Below are 15,945 nucleotides of genomic sequence, written 5' to 3'. Positions count from 1 at the left end.
ACCTTCAAACTGCTCATTGGCAGTGGTCCATTTCCCTCAGTGTTTAGTTTACTCTAGTATCTGGAGAGAGACTTCCAAAGAAATAGTCTGCACTCAGACTACTACTTTGTTGTCTCATGTACTGTAGTAAAGTGAAACAAAGAGACCAAAAGAATTCCACAACGTTTTGTTATGAATCATATTAGCAAAGGCAATCGGGTTAATTACTCCATCTAAATGACTTATTACAGTGAAGGGGTTTAAAAATGTGGAGCTTGCCTTAAACATAGCAGAAAAGCCATCGAATACAATTCTAGAAATTGGTTCACACTCTTCGGGCGTGAATCCAGCGGCAAACACTTAATGCCGCATCAAAACCGACGAGCAAGAGGACCATGAAAAGTTTGTCCTCTTGCATCTCCATGACGCAAGCGGCATACAGGGGAGGCCAGTCGCCCACCAAGAGGCAGTGTGCTGGTCGCACAAAAGATGAAGATCGGTTGGTGGGGAAACTAGTAGCAGACCCACCGTGAGTCGGGGGGGGGGGGGGGGAGGTGGAGTGGCAGATCACGTGGCGGGTGAGCGGTGGCGACCAGAGACCTGTTATTTTAACCTGAAGTCCGGAGGAGTACTCCTGCTCCTTCTGAACCTACATACCTTTTTGGGGGCAGCCTCTGGGAGTCCCTTTAAAGGCTGCAGGCTTGCCTGCTGTTCACCTCGAGTAAAGTGACCGCATCATGCACGGCATGTGCTGTGGTCAGTTGCGATCGAATATCGGAAAGGGACCTGAACCAAGTGTTAAGCCCGGATTTGCATAGGCAGGCACCCTAGACGACTACCCTAACCAATATGGCATGCGTCGCAAACCTGCCGTGGAATGGGAGTGCACACACTGCATGCCATATTGGTCCCTTTGATGCCAGTTTATCACCTCAAACATAGACGCTGCATAATCCAATGTCTAAGGCAATATGTCTTGCTCACTCCATCCAGTCATACCTCTCCGTCCCCTTTTCCTGAGTCACATGGTACTGCTGGGTTGTCAGACGCTTCCTTAGTTCCTGCTGGGGGAAGGCCACCTTGTAGCTCTTTTTATCCCTACGTGAACCTGGAAAGAGAGGATATGGGAGAAGCTCTTTAGGTTAAAACCTGATAATTACTTTGGCTGTCGGCCACAGCACAGCTTCTGCACTCATTTGTCAATCGCCAAACTAGTCCCTGATGCAATGCTGAATTCAGCTGAACATAGCTGATTGCTTCTTTAATTCCAAGTTAAGAATGCTGCAAAAGAGCCAGGTGATTCCAGTGGAGCAGTGACAATGTGTTGCAGCCAAAGCCTTTATTGTGTGTACATGATCATGCTTAACATTGTACTGATAGTTTTACACTATCAATTTCACACTGAAATTTAAGCCTGGAGTTCACTCAGGTTGAAAGCTGGCTATTTTAACCTTCTTGTTACAAAACCACTGTGCACAAGTGTCTCTTGGTCCCTGAAGATACTGGTACAAAATAATGAGTTCAACGTGTAATGGTGAGGTGGGATGAAATGGATATAATGATACCATTTCAGCCTTCACAATCCCTATGGAAATTAAGGCACAAGTGGGTTAACCGTGTCATGTGACATCATCTATCAACATCCTGCCAGTTCTCCAAGTGAATTTGAAAAACTTCACAAAATTGGACTTTCCTGAGCAAACGGGCACAGGAGGGCTTGTAACATAAATGGATAATAGAACAGCTGTACTTGCATTTAAGACACCAGCGAGGCACCTCTTGAGCAGTATAAAGATGCTTCAGGTTTCATCTATTTTTCTATTCACAAATAAAGCAATTTTTAACTAATATTGCTCTAATCTTGTAAACTCAATAGCTCAGGCAAATTACATTTGTACTTTCAAGTCAATGAGAAAATAATACGCTACACAGAGCAATGCCAACTGTGGTAATGACAAATACTTTGGAAATAATTTAAAATACTTTGCATGAAAAATATAAGCATATCAAAATACACGAAACATTTGTAAAAATGGGGGATATTTAGATTTTTATATTATGGCACTATCTAAAAGTTTGCATTAACCAGAAACGGTTCACCAAATGCAAATTGTATTGAACACATTTGATTTACTTTAATTAAACTTTTAAAAATAAGTCTCTGCTAACAATTTAGCAGCAAAGCTAAAATGATGCGAGCTGGATTTGTATTTCATAATTCAATAAGAACAGTGCTAATTTATTAAAAAAGTAGTGACTATGGGATTTAGGCTTTTGTTAACTTATCCGTTCGGCACTTAGATCACTAAAGTTAATTCGGTAAGAATTAATCTACCTTCATTAATTGAACAAAATTAAGTAGCAGAATATAAGAAAAAGTAGATTTTAAAAAACAATGTGAGCTATTCTAAATAACAATGCTTTGCAGGATTTCACTGTTTTGCTATAACTGTTTTCCACAACGAGTTTGCTCAATATTTTTGTTTGGCAGAAATGGTATCTCAGTTTCCAGCTGCAGCTTGCTTTTTCCTAAATATCTAATCTTTTTTCAGTAGTTTGTAATCTGTTTTGGAATTTCCTTAGATGCTCTCTTGCTTACTGTACTCCTATCTCACAATCACTTAGTCCAGTGGGGAAACTTCATTGTGTCATCTCTGAAACAATCACACCATGCAAAAGTAACACATACTCTTCCATTGTGTGTGATTGCATCAACACCACAAGCCCTTGCAACATCAAGTGCCATCCAATTAAATCAGTAACAATTTGCAATGAAACAGGAATATTAGCCAACAACTTTCACTGATAAAGTGCCTTTAATGTAGGAAATTGTCCCAAGGCATTCCACAGAGGCTTATGGAAAAAAATGGTTGAGCCAGAAAAGATTATGAAAGGTTCCCACCGTTTAATTTGTCATTCCTCATTTTTACAAGCCCACCCCCTCTCCAAAACAAAAATCCTTTTAACACACATTATCTTACAAAATCTCAAAATTCTTTCATCTCACCTGCGGCTCAATTTATTCTGGGAATATTACAGACCTTGGCCAATGGCACTTCTGAGCTGGCTGCTCAGGGCTAACATGAACAAAAAAAATGGCTTGCATCCAAGTTTGCACTTTTTGCAGAGGAGTATCCAAGCTCTGCTAAGTGCCTACCTTAAAATACAACCAATATCTAGAGCTCATCGTGTGGGAAATTGCATGTGTAGTCCCTGCTTCAATCACTCAGAGACCACAGTAAATGTGCTGTTACTGGTCCACCCTTGCAGACAGAATGATATACAGACAGATTGAAAAGAGCAGTTTAGTCATGAGTCTATTCCGGTTTTCCTGACTCGTACTGAAACTAAAAGCCACTGGGCAAGTTTTTCCTCCAGACATCTTCTCCCTAATTTTCTCTTATTCTTGCTCTCTTGAAGGCGGTAACTCTGACTGTTCCTTGTGTGCTAACGGCCGTTCAAAGCCTTATATAATTGGCCATTCTTCATGGCAATAGTGTTGACAGGCTATTTATCTATAGGGGCATCACAGCTGTGTCTAATTCTGTCCCCATCCAACTCCAACCCCCACACACTTCCCATTGCGTCATTGGATAGTTGGCAGTGGGAGAAACACTGGTTGAATTCTGCCCTGTTTGGCCCAAGCAGCTCAGTAGGTTTAATGGCAAACAAGAAGGATTGTGGAATACCACTGTATTTATTAATCAATACAAGTACTCATCCAGGGATGGAAAACATTGCATTACTCTTAAGAAAACATAATTTCGAACATTAACATTATAACAACTTGAGCTACTTTTGGAAGTACAATCCCAGCATTATCAAGTTCTAACTCACTCAGCCACTCATCTTGTAATTTAATGACAGGATTTCGATAATTTATTTAATTAATTTTTAATGCTTTATTACATAAAGCACATGTTGTATAAACAGACCACTCAAGGAAAACTGTGATATACAGAACTGATTCAATTCATTGTGTCCTTAAAAAAATTTAGTTGGGGCTTGGCTTTATCACTGTTGTTAGACTGTCCTCATTTGTGAAGTAAACACTGCATTCCGTTACCCTTAGTTTAAATTGATGTAAATCATCAGAATGCATTTATTCATGATAAAATAACATTTCCTTGCTCAGATTTTCACTTGTTTTAAAAATAAACTGATAGAAATAGTACAAGTTGAAATTCTAAAACACAAGGTAGGAAGATGAGTTATTTTTTTTAAAGAATGTTTTTAATTACTTAGTCAATTCTCCATTTTCTTCCCAGTTTTTCTTCCAATATTTTTCATAGCATCAGCTACCAGGAGGTATGGGATAGACCCCAACTCTCTGGCTATCTGTACCTCCATCTCCATGCCTTTAATTTCTACGTGGTGGCAGCCCACCACACTTATGACCGAGAACAGTCGTTGAGCAAAGTAGGACTAATTGATCCTGTATCCCATCATTTCATAGCACCACACACATCCCCTCCAAAATGAACATACTTTAAAATAGGATTGCAACAATGTAAAGGGAAGTGGGACGTTTTGTACATTTATGAATGCCATTAATGTTACATGGTAAATTGCTTGATAGTTTTCAAAATTGTAGGAAAGCATTTGGAAAATATTCGTATTGATCCGTGGACCGCAGTCAAACCCGACATTAATTTTACAAGTCCGTTAAGCAAGAGAATTTTCCTTAAAACCAGCATTCATCAATCGGACTTTAGAGCCAGGCATATGCTGCTCAGACAAGGAACTATAATTTTCCTACACTTGATTTATTCTTGCCTATATTTCAAAACGTTTAGAAAAATGATTATTGGAGCACATTAGGTGGTGAATTTGAATCTACAGGGATGAGGCGCATTAAGACACACACACACATACAATTTTAAAATGCAACAAAACTAAATCCTAACTATAATGGGAATTATCAGACTATACCAATAAATTTGAAATTACAAAATTGCACAAATGTATTCTTTTTGCATTTATGCAAAATTATAAATCAGCTTTACATATTGCGGGGAAATGTAACAAGCCTGTGCTGGTGGCTGGAGCCTCAGCTGCCAACACATACAAATCAGAAATGTGTGTATGCATTGTCCATGCTTTTTTTTTAAACCATTAGAATGAATCCCTGATAGTTGTGGTCAGCACATACCCAAATTTCTCATTTGTGCTGCTGGTGGGGCGATGCTCCCGCTGGCAATGCAGCTTGTAAAATCACCACCAAGGTGCAAACCTGATCACATACTCCATTATCCCCTTGATGTTTGGTTGTTTTTATGCTTCATTATTTCTGCATTTTCTTAAGATTAATAAAGTAGATTTAACAAACATTTTAGTTCAAAATAATGAAGGCAAACAGAGGTAAAAATTTGTCTGGGCCCGTTTCCAGGCCAGACCCGGCGCTGCTGATGCAGCCGTCTCCCAAACAAGAGGTACGAGGATCAATGAAAGTTGGTCCTCGGGCCTCGTGAACATATTCGGGGATGAGCTGCTGGCACGCGTCATGCCTCCATAGGCAGCTCCCCCGAGGGAAGACATCAATGTCAGGCTGCTGCCAGCAAAACCGTGAGGAAGGGTAGGAATCGCAAAGCCTGTGAAGTCAGGGAAGCATACCCGGGTCCACAGGAAGGGTTTTTTGCTGGCAGAAGCCATTGACAAATCCTAAAATGGCCAGGCATGATGCCTATCCTGCTCATCGTTGACTAATTTCTACAAGGGACCCTACAGCAGGCCCCTAATTAAGCAGAGAACTAAAAAAATGGGGCCCAAATAAATTTAGTAGTGGGACCAACACCTGCAGATTGGGCGCAGTCCATTCCACTGCTAAATTGGTATTTTTGTACCTGTATTACACCCGAAAAATAGGCGCGGGCACAATGCGTTTTCATTTCTACTCACAACATTAATGTGGTGGAAGGTTCAGCCCATCTGTACTATAATCAAAGTAGAAATCTCAGTTTTAAGCATCTTTAGAACCTCTTTTCCTCACTAATTTTCTCATCACCCCTCCTGACAACATTAAATTCTTGCTGGGGCAGTTCCCATTGGGGCTGGGCATCCCCAAGCACTTTGTTTAAAGTGATCATTAGTCTCCTTAAAAATCTATCTCTTTGACCACACGTTTGGTCACCTCCCCTAATTCTTGCTCTGTGGTTATCCCTCTCTTACTCCTGTAAAGCGTCTTTGGACATTTTGTTACATTCAAAGTGTGGTATAAGTGCAGGTTGTTATTCCTGTGCAAAATGTCTGCTTGGCACATTGATAGTACTCTTTGCAGTGAATAAAACATTTGTAGATTGAGGTCACATTTGAGAAACAAAATCTAGACTGAGACTTCAATGCAATACTGATGGATTATTGTACTGTTGGAAATTCCATCATATGGATGAGGCCCTACCTGCCAGTTCAGGTGGACATAAAAGGTTCGATGGGATTATTCGAAGAGTAGAGAAGTATTCAGTGCCCTGACAATGCTCATACATCTACTAGCATCACCAAAATATAGATTAGCTGTTCATTTATCTCATTTGCTATTTCTGGGACCTTGCTGTGTGCAATTCACTGCCATATTTGCCCACAACAGGCAGTAGACTTCAAAATAATTAACTCGTTGTGAAGTACTTTAAGAATGTCTTAAGGATGTGAAAAGCTCTATATAATTTCAAATTCTTTCATTCAAATCTTTTTCATGAATTTTTGGTAAGCTGTTCATAGAGATTTCGGGACATCATATGGGTACGCACGTGCCCATAAGGGCCACGCAAGTTCCAGGTTTTCACATGCGAAGCGTCCCCGGGAAAGGGCATCCGTGAGCAGAGAGTTGGGCTATTTACCCAACTTCTGCCCAGCGAATGCCCGTGAAACTCTTACGCCTGATAAAAGCAGGTGTAAGGCCTGTATTTACCAAAAGAGTTTTAAAAAAACATAAAAAATCAATCATTTATACATTAAAAAACCTGTACAATAAGGTAAGTTTAGTTTTATCCCCTTGAAAACATTGAAATGTATTTTTCAAAAAATTTAATTTTTGTTTTAACTATTTAATTAAGTGGCATTCTAATTAATTTTAAATGTATAATTAAAAAATAATTTAATGTCTAGATGTTTTTTTGAGGGTATTCCCATTCATGCTTATGGGGTTTCTGTACATACGGAACCCTCATAAGCATGAATGGGGATTTCCTTCTTTTATTGGTTGAACTAGCCCACATGATCCCAGGGGCGCTTGAGAACAACACGTGGGCACTTGGAGAGGCACAGGACCACGAGTCTCCATATCTCCCAGACCACCAGGTGCGCGGGCATTTTTATTTGTGGATCGGAGGGCTCAGAGCTGGGTCTGTATACTTTAGAGAAGACAAACGAAAAATAGCATCCAATAAATAGGATGAGATATGTTTGAAGTAAAGTAGTAAAATAGGAGAGTGTGAAAATAGGGAATAAAGGCTGAGGAAAAAAGGTTGGATGAGCATACTTTTTTGCATTTGTTTTCAATTTAAATTTTATGTGCCTTTTAATAATATACCATTGTTACAATAATAAATCTACAAATATAAAGTTGGTTTTTTTTTTAATGGCCGTCTCAAACAGCCAGAAATGTCCTGGACTTGCCAGGGTCCCAGGGCTAGTATGTTATTAGCATGCTTTATGACTTAAGCACAGTGGGATTATATAATTAATTAATTAGGGTTACATTATTCTTTTAAGGCTTTTCCTCAGTATCTGATAATTGTAACCTATCTTGTTTCAGAAGGCAATCCATTCGACAAGATAACACATGCACAAAGGTTCAAACTACATGATGAACATCAGAGTTACTCAACTGATTGGCTTATTAGCCCAATCACTCTGGTGCTTTTTATCTAGCTGAAGTTTTATTTCCCAAAGCAGAGTCTGATATTTCATATTTCTGTATATTGCAGTTGATACATTATTGCAATGAACGGCTTAATCCAGCATCAACATTATTTTGCTTACTTACAATTTTGGATATTTGTAATGTTGGCAACATTCAATTTTAGTCCTTCCTAGTTTACTGTGTACAAGATAGAAGTTGACTGCAATCATCTGACTATATAATTACAGGATTACATTTGATCTATTACACAAATATATCAGCATATCACTCAAACATTATGAGCTGATGGTCATATCCCACTAGGTAATCTAATGAAGATGATTTGCCGGATAGATCAGTGGGTGGATGCATGATTTAGTGTGGTACTAAACCATATTGATCAATGTAATTCCAGATTTGATCCCTAGACTGTGCTGAGTTAGTTCCATGAGCGACAGAGAGGAAAAAATGCCAGATTTCTGCCCCGAATCACTAGCTGATGATAGGCAGCTGGAAGTAAGTATATATTAATGTTGATCAGAATCCAGTTCAGCTGTGGTGACCACTACAGTCAAATAGCCTGCCAACATTTATGGGTAATGCTCACACATGAGATACTGGAGGGCCAACTCTACCATGTCCAAGCCTGAAACACTGCCTTCTGGAAAGGAGGGGAAACGGGAGAGGAAAAAAATCCAAAAATAAACTCAAGAGGAAATATCTTCAATTTTCCTCCCATTATATTTTAATAAAAGTTTAACATGTCCACAACTGTGTGACACCAGAGGTTTGCACAAAATTAGTCTTTCAGAAATACTTGCGTAAAAAGGGAAAGTAGCATAAAAAATAAAGCAGTGGCAAATAATACTTTTGTTACAGAGAAATGTGTACTTATATAAAAAGGCCAATTGTGCACACAAACTACAAGGACCAAAGTTGCCCATCTGTATGTCATTTACCGCAAGAGAAGCAACTGCAGGTTTAAATTACATGGTATTGGATTGCAATTTCCTAACATTGAATGCTTTTCTACTTTTACCTTGAGTCATTACTACAAAGTATTCCTAAAAACAGCTCCAAACATAGATACTGGAAACTCATTTAAGGAATGTTGTTTCTTATATCTGTTTTTTTTAAATCGCATTGTTTAGGTTTAGTACTAACTAAGCATTTAAGTATTTATTGAGCAAAAAACAGCTAGTTTTACTAAGTTTTATTTTTGGTTGAAGCATTATTGGAAAATGTAGGTTTTAATTTCACTCTAATTTTGCAGTTAACTGCTTTTGATGTGAATATTTGAAATATAATTATTTTCTCTCACCAACCTTCTCATTAACTGTGTGACAGAACTTCATTCTAATGACAGGCTTTGAAAGAGCACTGCTGTATTCCTTTGTTAGTCTCAGTCTTATTTGGAACGGATAAAGATTTCATTCCTGACTTCTTTGTTAGTCTTACAAGAACCACCAAATCACATTCACACAATTTTGCCAGAATGCGCTTCATGTCATACCATACAAATTATTTGGTTTTGGTATATATAAAACATCAGTTTCTAATTAACAGAATTTCTTCCACATTTAGAATTTCCAACTTTAAATATAAATATAATTTTCTACTTGGTAAACCCTTTTGCAACTGACTGTACAAGAATGAATTAGATTGTCTAAAAGAATCCAATTAGCCTTAATAAGTTAAGGTTTTGGTAACTTAATTTACATAGTTTCTTAAAAAAAAATCTTGGAGATAAGTTAGCCCTCTATCATTTTTAATATGGAGCAATAACTTATTGTCAAAATATTCCATAATGCCTGCATCAATTTCTAGTATGGAATACTCAGAAGTTCTATTCTGCTAATTTATCAGTCTTAGAGAAATTGAAAACCTATTGGGGGGGGGGGGGGGGGGGGGGGATTGGGAGGAGGGCAAAGAAAAAACAGACCATTTGGGTTATATAAAGAAAAACAGACCTTGCCATTCTAACATCACCGCTACTTTAGTCACAGTGTAATGTAAAAGTTTGAAACTGTCTCGAGTTAAGTCTGAATACAACTTACTAAATGTCTTTGACCTGACTGAAGTCTTTTAGTTGTAGGTTCACATACAGATAAAGATGATTTTTTTTTTGTGCTGATGTTCAAGTATTTTTACATATTTTCATAAATAAGAAGCAGATTACCTTGTCAATCACCTAAAGCCCATTTCCTCTCTATTCATTCCTACAGTACTGGGTCAACAACAAGGTTAACCAAGGTTTCCCCCCTTAATTAGTAAAATACTGACAAAATTTGGTTTTATTTGAGTACTGAAGTTATGTTGTCTGAGCACAGGAATGATCATGTTAAACAGCTTTCAAAGCATTACTTGAAATGAATACATTTTATAAGAAATGAAGAACACAAAAGAGCAACTAAAATGTTCCGGTTTTAAGAAAATTGCACCCTCCTGAACTCACCTCTTTGTTGGATGCAAGGTGCAGAGGGAATTGGGGGGAAGAGGGGGGGGGGGAAATCCTTAATAAGTATATGGGATAAGATATAACTAGAAATTCAATTAAAAATAGTTTTGTTTCACTACAGTTATTAAAATTGTAGTTATTGCTCATCAATGAGCTTGGTATTGACTTCGTGTGTAAGCACCTGCAATTATCTGAGATGCTTACAGAATGATGTTGCATTATACTCTCAATACTGAATCCACCACACCTTTGCAGATGCTACTTTAAATAGCCTTATGGGACTTTCTCAATCGTGCCAAATCCTATTTACAATATAGGTCATAAAAATCTCAAAAACAACAATGAATCCGTTGAAACTATCTTGAAAGTTTCAAGGCAACGCATTTCAATGCACATTTGTATAAAGCAGCTTCAAAAGGTGGGCAGTGTGGAGAGGAAACGCAGGACCATTTGCTACTTGCAAAGAACCATTAAGGCAGCAACAAGCTTTCTTCAACAATATACATCTGCAGAATGAGATGGAATTTTTCCACAATGGACAACCACTGTGAGGGACCTTTTGCTTTGCAATCAAAAGTGGAAAAACAGCTTCTTATTAGAGGATTTCAAAAGATTAAACAGGGGAAAAAAAATGATGTGGATGTAGAATTTGAAAAACGTATCACTGATTGTAATACTTTTAGCGTCAGGAAATCCAAAGCATCCATACCATTCTCTCTCTTTTACTGTGCAGTAGGTCATTGATTTGCGTTTTAATGTTAAAATATCTGGACAAATGTGAGGTGAAAGGCAAGTAGATGGTTTAGATAAAGTCAGTAGTCTAATCTTAAGGATAAAAGAAGTCTAATCAGAAACATTTTTAAAGAAAAATGTCTTTGTGCTTATTAGTTACCTGATGCAGCAATGTAGGACCTTTTCAGTATTCACCTTATAATGTTAATACGAATAAAAAGCCAAATATTTAATTATCAAATCATTTTTCTGAACAATTTCATTTGGGTCTTTCCTTCTCCCCCGCACAAAATTCTAATTATATTAACCTCACTGGGTGAAGTGCTACGTACAGGGAAGCAAGTGTTCCAAGTAGCAGCATGCATTTAATTAGCAGAATATCAAAGTAGTAAATAATTAAGCAAATGACTGAAGGCAATTATAATGCAAAACACAACAAAAAGAAAAAGCAAAGTATGCAGTGCTGCATTTACAGAGTGGCGGTCTGCTATAGAAAATGCTTTGAAATAACTCAATAGTGTTCACTTCCCTTTACTGAGCTCCTAAACATTACAAACAGTACAGTATTACAGATCAAGATAGCGAACCTCCTTTTTTCCAGACTGGTAAGGATTCCAGCATTAAAAGTGGCTTCTCTGGAGAGTTGATGTTTCTTGTTCATTTCCAAGTACTGACAGATGCGTTTTTACATATCAAATGCTCTCCTGCTGCTATACGCTCTAAAATGCAATACAAGCAACATGTTTCTTCTATAACTCTCTAGTAAAATATTACTTTCCTGCCATAAGAATGCATTTTGTATCACAATACTTTAGTCATATTGCTCAGTCATCTCCCACTCGCTAATACTTGATTTGAACATGGATGTCAAACTGTGGCACAACAGAAGACGAATATGAGTACTGTTAAACTTGATGATGGTAATTGAAGATACCAGGAGCACTCAAATGAGAAAATAAAGCACTGTAAATAAATTATTGGGAGTGTATTTAAGGTTATAATTCAACGTCTGGGTTCTCATTATTCAGATCATTCCAGTACTACTTTTTATCATTAGAACTCATTCTAATCCATTCATTATTTTATATTTACTGTGCAGTGCAATGAACAAGAAAAAATAATATGCTTGTACATTAGTAGCTTTCAATAAATGGCTAAATAATTTCAACTAATATGCCTGTAGTCTAAAATTCAATAGTTCCTTCAATGCGCTTGTTAGCTGCATGTTAGCATAATCTAAACATCACTCACATACGCCATCTACTGGACTTTCTAAAGTTTCACTGGAACAAAATAAATTCATTTAAGAAAAGTAGGATAATATATTTGCAATAATAATGATTGACAAGTTCAGCCCTGGCATGCACTAGTTATCAGCAATGCACAATAATACTCGCTTAATTGGAGCTGGGACCATACTGAAGGAATGCAGAGGATAATGTAAAGTGTAAAGTTAACTTAGTTACTGTACTGTTTGTAATGCAATATCTACTAGACCAAGAGTTGATTGTATAAGCAAACCTCTATTGCTGCTGTTTATGATAATATGTAGGTCAATGTACCCATGAGCTTTAAATCATAGCATAGTGGCTCCCTTGATGGCTCAGCTGGTTAAGCCAGCAGTTAGCTGAATCATAAAGTTTTAGGAAGGGTTCCAGCCTCGATCACCTGGGTGGAGGGAGGTGGGTAAATCGGATAGGGTTCCTCTTCCCGATGGCCATTCAGTTATCCCTACTGGAAAATGCATGATCCTTAAATGAGACCATGATCTGGTTCAGCTGTGGCGGTCTCCCAAATCAAATTATTTAACCAACATTCACTCTCCAGGCTCACCATGAAGAATTGGTAGTTGGATAAGTTATTGGAGGACAACCAATGATCCTGGAACCATACCCCAACAATGTCAGAAGATAGAAATAAATTGGCAGAAAAAAAATCATATTTTACAAGTGAAAAAAACATGGTATTTAAATGATTTTTCAAAATATAATTATCTGCACACACTCCAATCAGTTCCATTGGTGATGGAATCGAAGAGGCCCAGCGAAGGTAAATTTGGAATTATTTTTGTGGGGCCCCAGAGAGCCCGATATTGGTAGGCCTCAGACAAGCATCGGGATGCCCGTTTGGCGTCCCCGATGTAAACAAGTCCGAGGCCACTAGTTCACTTTGAGTGTGGGGAATTGCCTAAATGTCAAAATCAAGCCTTCAGAGTCCACTTTTGTAGGCAAATGTGCATGGTGTGAAATTCATGGGGATTGACAAGAGTCAAATCAATGGGCATTGGAAGATTGGCATCAAGTAACACCCTTCTGATTCAGAACACATATTGGTATAGAAAATATTCATGTACAGTTCTTTATCTTCCCCTGCTTCAAATATTTGCCCTTAAAATATTAATATCCAAAATGTCTCTACTTCAACCATTACACATTCCAACACTGCATAAAGAAAATGTTTCTAACCTTTTAAATTGATCACCGACTATCAAAACACTTCATAATTTGAAAATAGCTCTATTAAGTCTCCTCAGCCTTCTCTGTTCTAGCGGAAATCGTCCCAAGTCTCTCCTTACTTTAAAAATATTGATTATATTGATAATCGTGATGTGCCCAAACCTTAGACAAACTTACTGCAAAATCAACATTCTTGTGCCATAGAATTTGGTTGTGTTATTGCAGGAACTGGGCTCCAGATCTCATCTGTATGTTGCAGTAGTGAATGAACTTGAGTCATGGATAAACCAGGAGCCGGCAGGCAGTGTCTGCTGGTAAATTTGCCTATTTATCAATGGCTGGTGGCCTTTACTTTTGCCACTGCTGCCTTGACAGTTACCCTATTCAAGTGGGACGGGATTTGCTACAAATTGCTGATGTTCAATATGGGGATGGGGGTGAGAGCACACTCAATGCGCCAAACAGCTACTGGCAGTGAGCTACGAATAGGAACTTCAAGCATTTCCTCTGGTTGAGCCTCAGAGTTTGCAGGATTTTTCTCGGACCAGGCTGTCTTGAAAAGCATCTCAATCCACTTCACGTGTGTGTGTTTCTTTCCCCTGCTCCCACCTCAATGGACTGCACTAATGGGTTAGGTCTACTTCTTTTAAAAAAACAATCTTTTTTGCTTGCCATTTTTCCAAGTGAAAATACTTGAATATTTTTGGTTCCCAGTGTAAGTAAATGTCCCCAGCCAAATCATCCAGTGTGCTCTCTCCCCATATACTGCCTGACCCGCTAAGTGTTTCCAGCCTTTTCTGCTTTTGTTTCAGATTTTGGACGTTGTCATACTTTGATTTTTGGGACTGGATGTGCATTTTTTATTACTGCAGCCTCTTCTTTTTTTAATCTGCAACCTGGTTCTTCGAGATATTCAACCTACTCACATTGAAGCTGCTCACGTTTCCCACAGTGAAATGATGTACTTTGAGGGCATCAAATTGCTACCGCTTAATCATTTCTAAACGGTGATGTGACAAGTAGCGTGTGTACAAGTGAGGAAGATTAAAATTGATGCTTTTCTCTCATGATAATGTGGTGCACGAACTGAATGAAAAACAACTTTTTAGGTAAGCTATAAAACATTGCCAGCAACTCGTGTAAAGCCGTGCATTTTTATTGTTTTTTTCCATAACTCACAAGAGCTGCTGTGATGGTCTTTCTCGTAACCGAAAAAAACATTTGGGAGGTACAATCACCCATTACTATAGTATGCAGTAGTGTTGCCCAGCTCAAGTTAAGTTAAAAATGCTTTTAGAATCCAGTGATTATGCAATGTGTGTTAGTGTTTTTAGTTTTCGCTGGTGTAAAACATTAAAAAATCCTAAAGTTATTTTCAGTATTTCTCAGGATCATAACACACTGTCAAGATAGAAAATGGTGTTGTACCAAGAAAATGTATTAATAGTATTTTACCCTTCAGGACATCAGAGCTTTTCCTAACTTCTGTAAAATAATTTTATATTTTAGCTTCAATATTGCCACAATGCAATTTTTAATGCCATTTGACATTATTATGGAACCTCCATGTATGAAATAAAATGTATTTCAGCACTCTTTAAAATGAAAATAATAACACTGTCAAGATGCTGTCAAGGCAGCAAATAGCATCTCAAGTAGCAAAGATGATAACAGTTAAGTTTTCTCAGGATCTGAGGGCTGTCCCTGCATTTCACAACAGGAAGATACTATCAGGAGTAAGGGAAGATAATATATAGACCAGGGGGAGCTGGTAAATGTTACTTTGGCTTTTTAAAATGGGGACAATGTGTACACTCAAAGCAGTGATTTATTGCTAACTTCTGGCTTCAAAGACAAATTCTGTTAAACTAAAACTAGGGTCAGTGCCACTCTCTAATAATCTAGCATTTTCTACAGCAGAATCACCCGCTCCGTTTTGCTCACAGCACCCAAAGTTTGCAAGACACACAGCATGCAGCACACATTCAACCTGAGGGAAGCCCACAAGCACGAAGGGCTACTGGCTGGCTCTTTGTCACCAAATGCAGCAGGTTGAATGCGGACATCACTGGGACACTTCCACCAAGAAACAAGAGGCAAGAAGCAGGGAACAACAGCTAAGTAGGGAAACAAAAAAAAAAGTCACATTAAACATCAAAATGATGAGAGCATGCACGTTATTTAGACAATATTCAGAAAATTCTGATATTTTAATGCTACAAACAGACAATCCCACAGTAAACCACTAGCTTTGGTGTGACTCCTACTGAATATTTACAAGTGAAAAAAGCAATGTTTATTATTTATACATGACTTTGGATCAAGGAGGTGAAAACAGGTGGCAAAACTGAACATAGGGCAATCATGGGCAAATGAATCTTCAAAGTAACTTTGTCTCTTGTGTTTTCACAGACAAAGAGCAAAGGCATCTCTGGAGTCACCACCTTCTGAGGAGCAAAACACATGATTTATACAGACAAACA

The 15,945-nt window shown here is 38.0% G+C and overlaps 1 protein-coding gene across 4 annotated transcripts in view; it reads right to left on the bottom strand.

Moving 5' to 3' along the window:
- Positions 1–15,945, bottom strand: part of msrb3 (methionine sulfoxide reductase B3) — a 115,100-nt gene that overhangs the window by 60,226 nt on the left and 38,929 nt on the right. For 2 of the 4 annotated variants that reach the window (XM_070901610.1, XM_070901607.1), the window contains 2 exons: positions 15,453–15,579; positions 979–1,087 (listed from right to left, as the gene is read on the bottom strand). In XM_070901610.1, coding sequence (XP_070757711.1) covers positions 979–1,087; positions 15,453–15,528 — 185 coding nt within the window. In that variant the 5' untranslated portion in view covers positions 15,529–15,579. The remainder of the gene's footprint in view (positions 1–978; positions 1,088–15,452; positions 15,580–15,945) is intronic. The other 2 variants (XM_070901609.1, XM_070901608.1) reach the window with 1 other exon arrangement.

This window comes from Pristiophorus japonicus, chromosome 15 (genome assembly GCF_044704955.1).
Source record: "Pristiophorus japonicus isolate sPriJap1 chromosome 15, sPriJap1.hap1, whole genome shotgun sequence".
Taxonomy (NCBI): Eukaryota; Metazoa; Chordata; class Chondrichthyes; family Pristiophoridae; genus Pristiophorus; species Pristiophorus japonicus.
The sequence above is the reverse complement of the archived record's forward strand: the minus strand, read 5'-3'. Positions and strand labels throughout refer to the sequence as shown.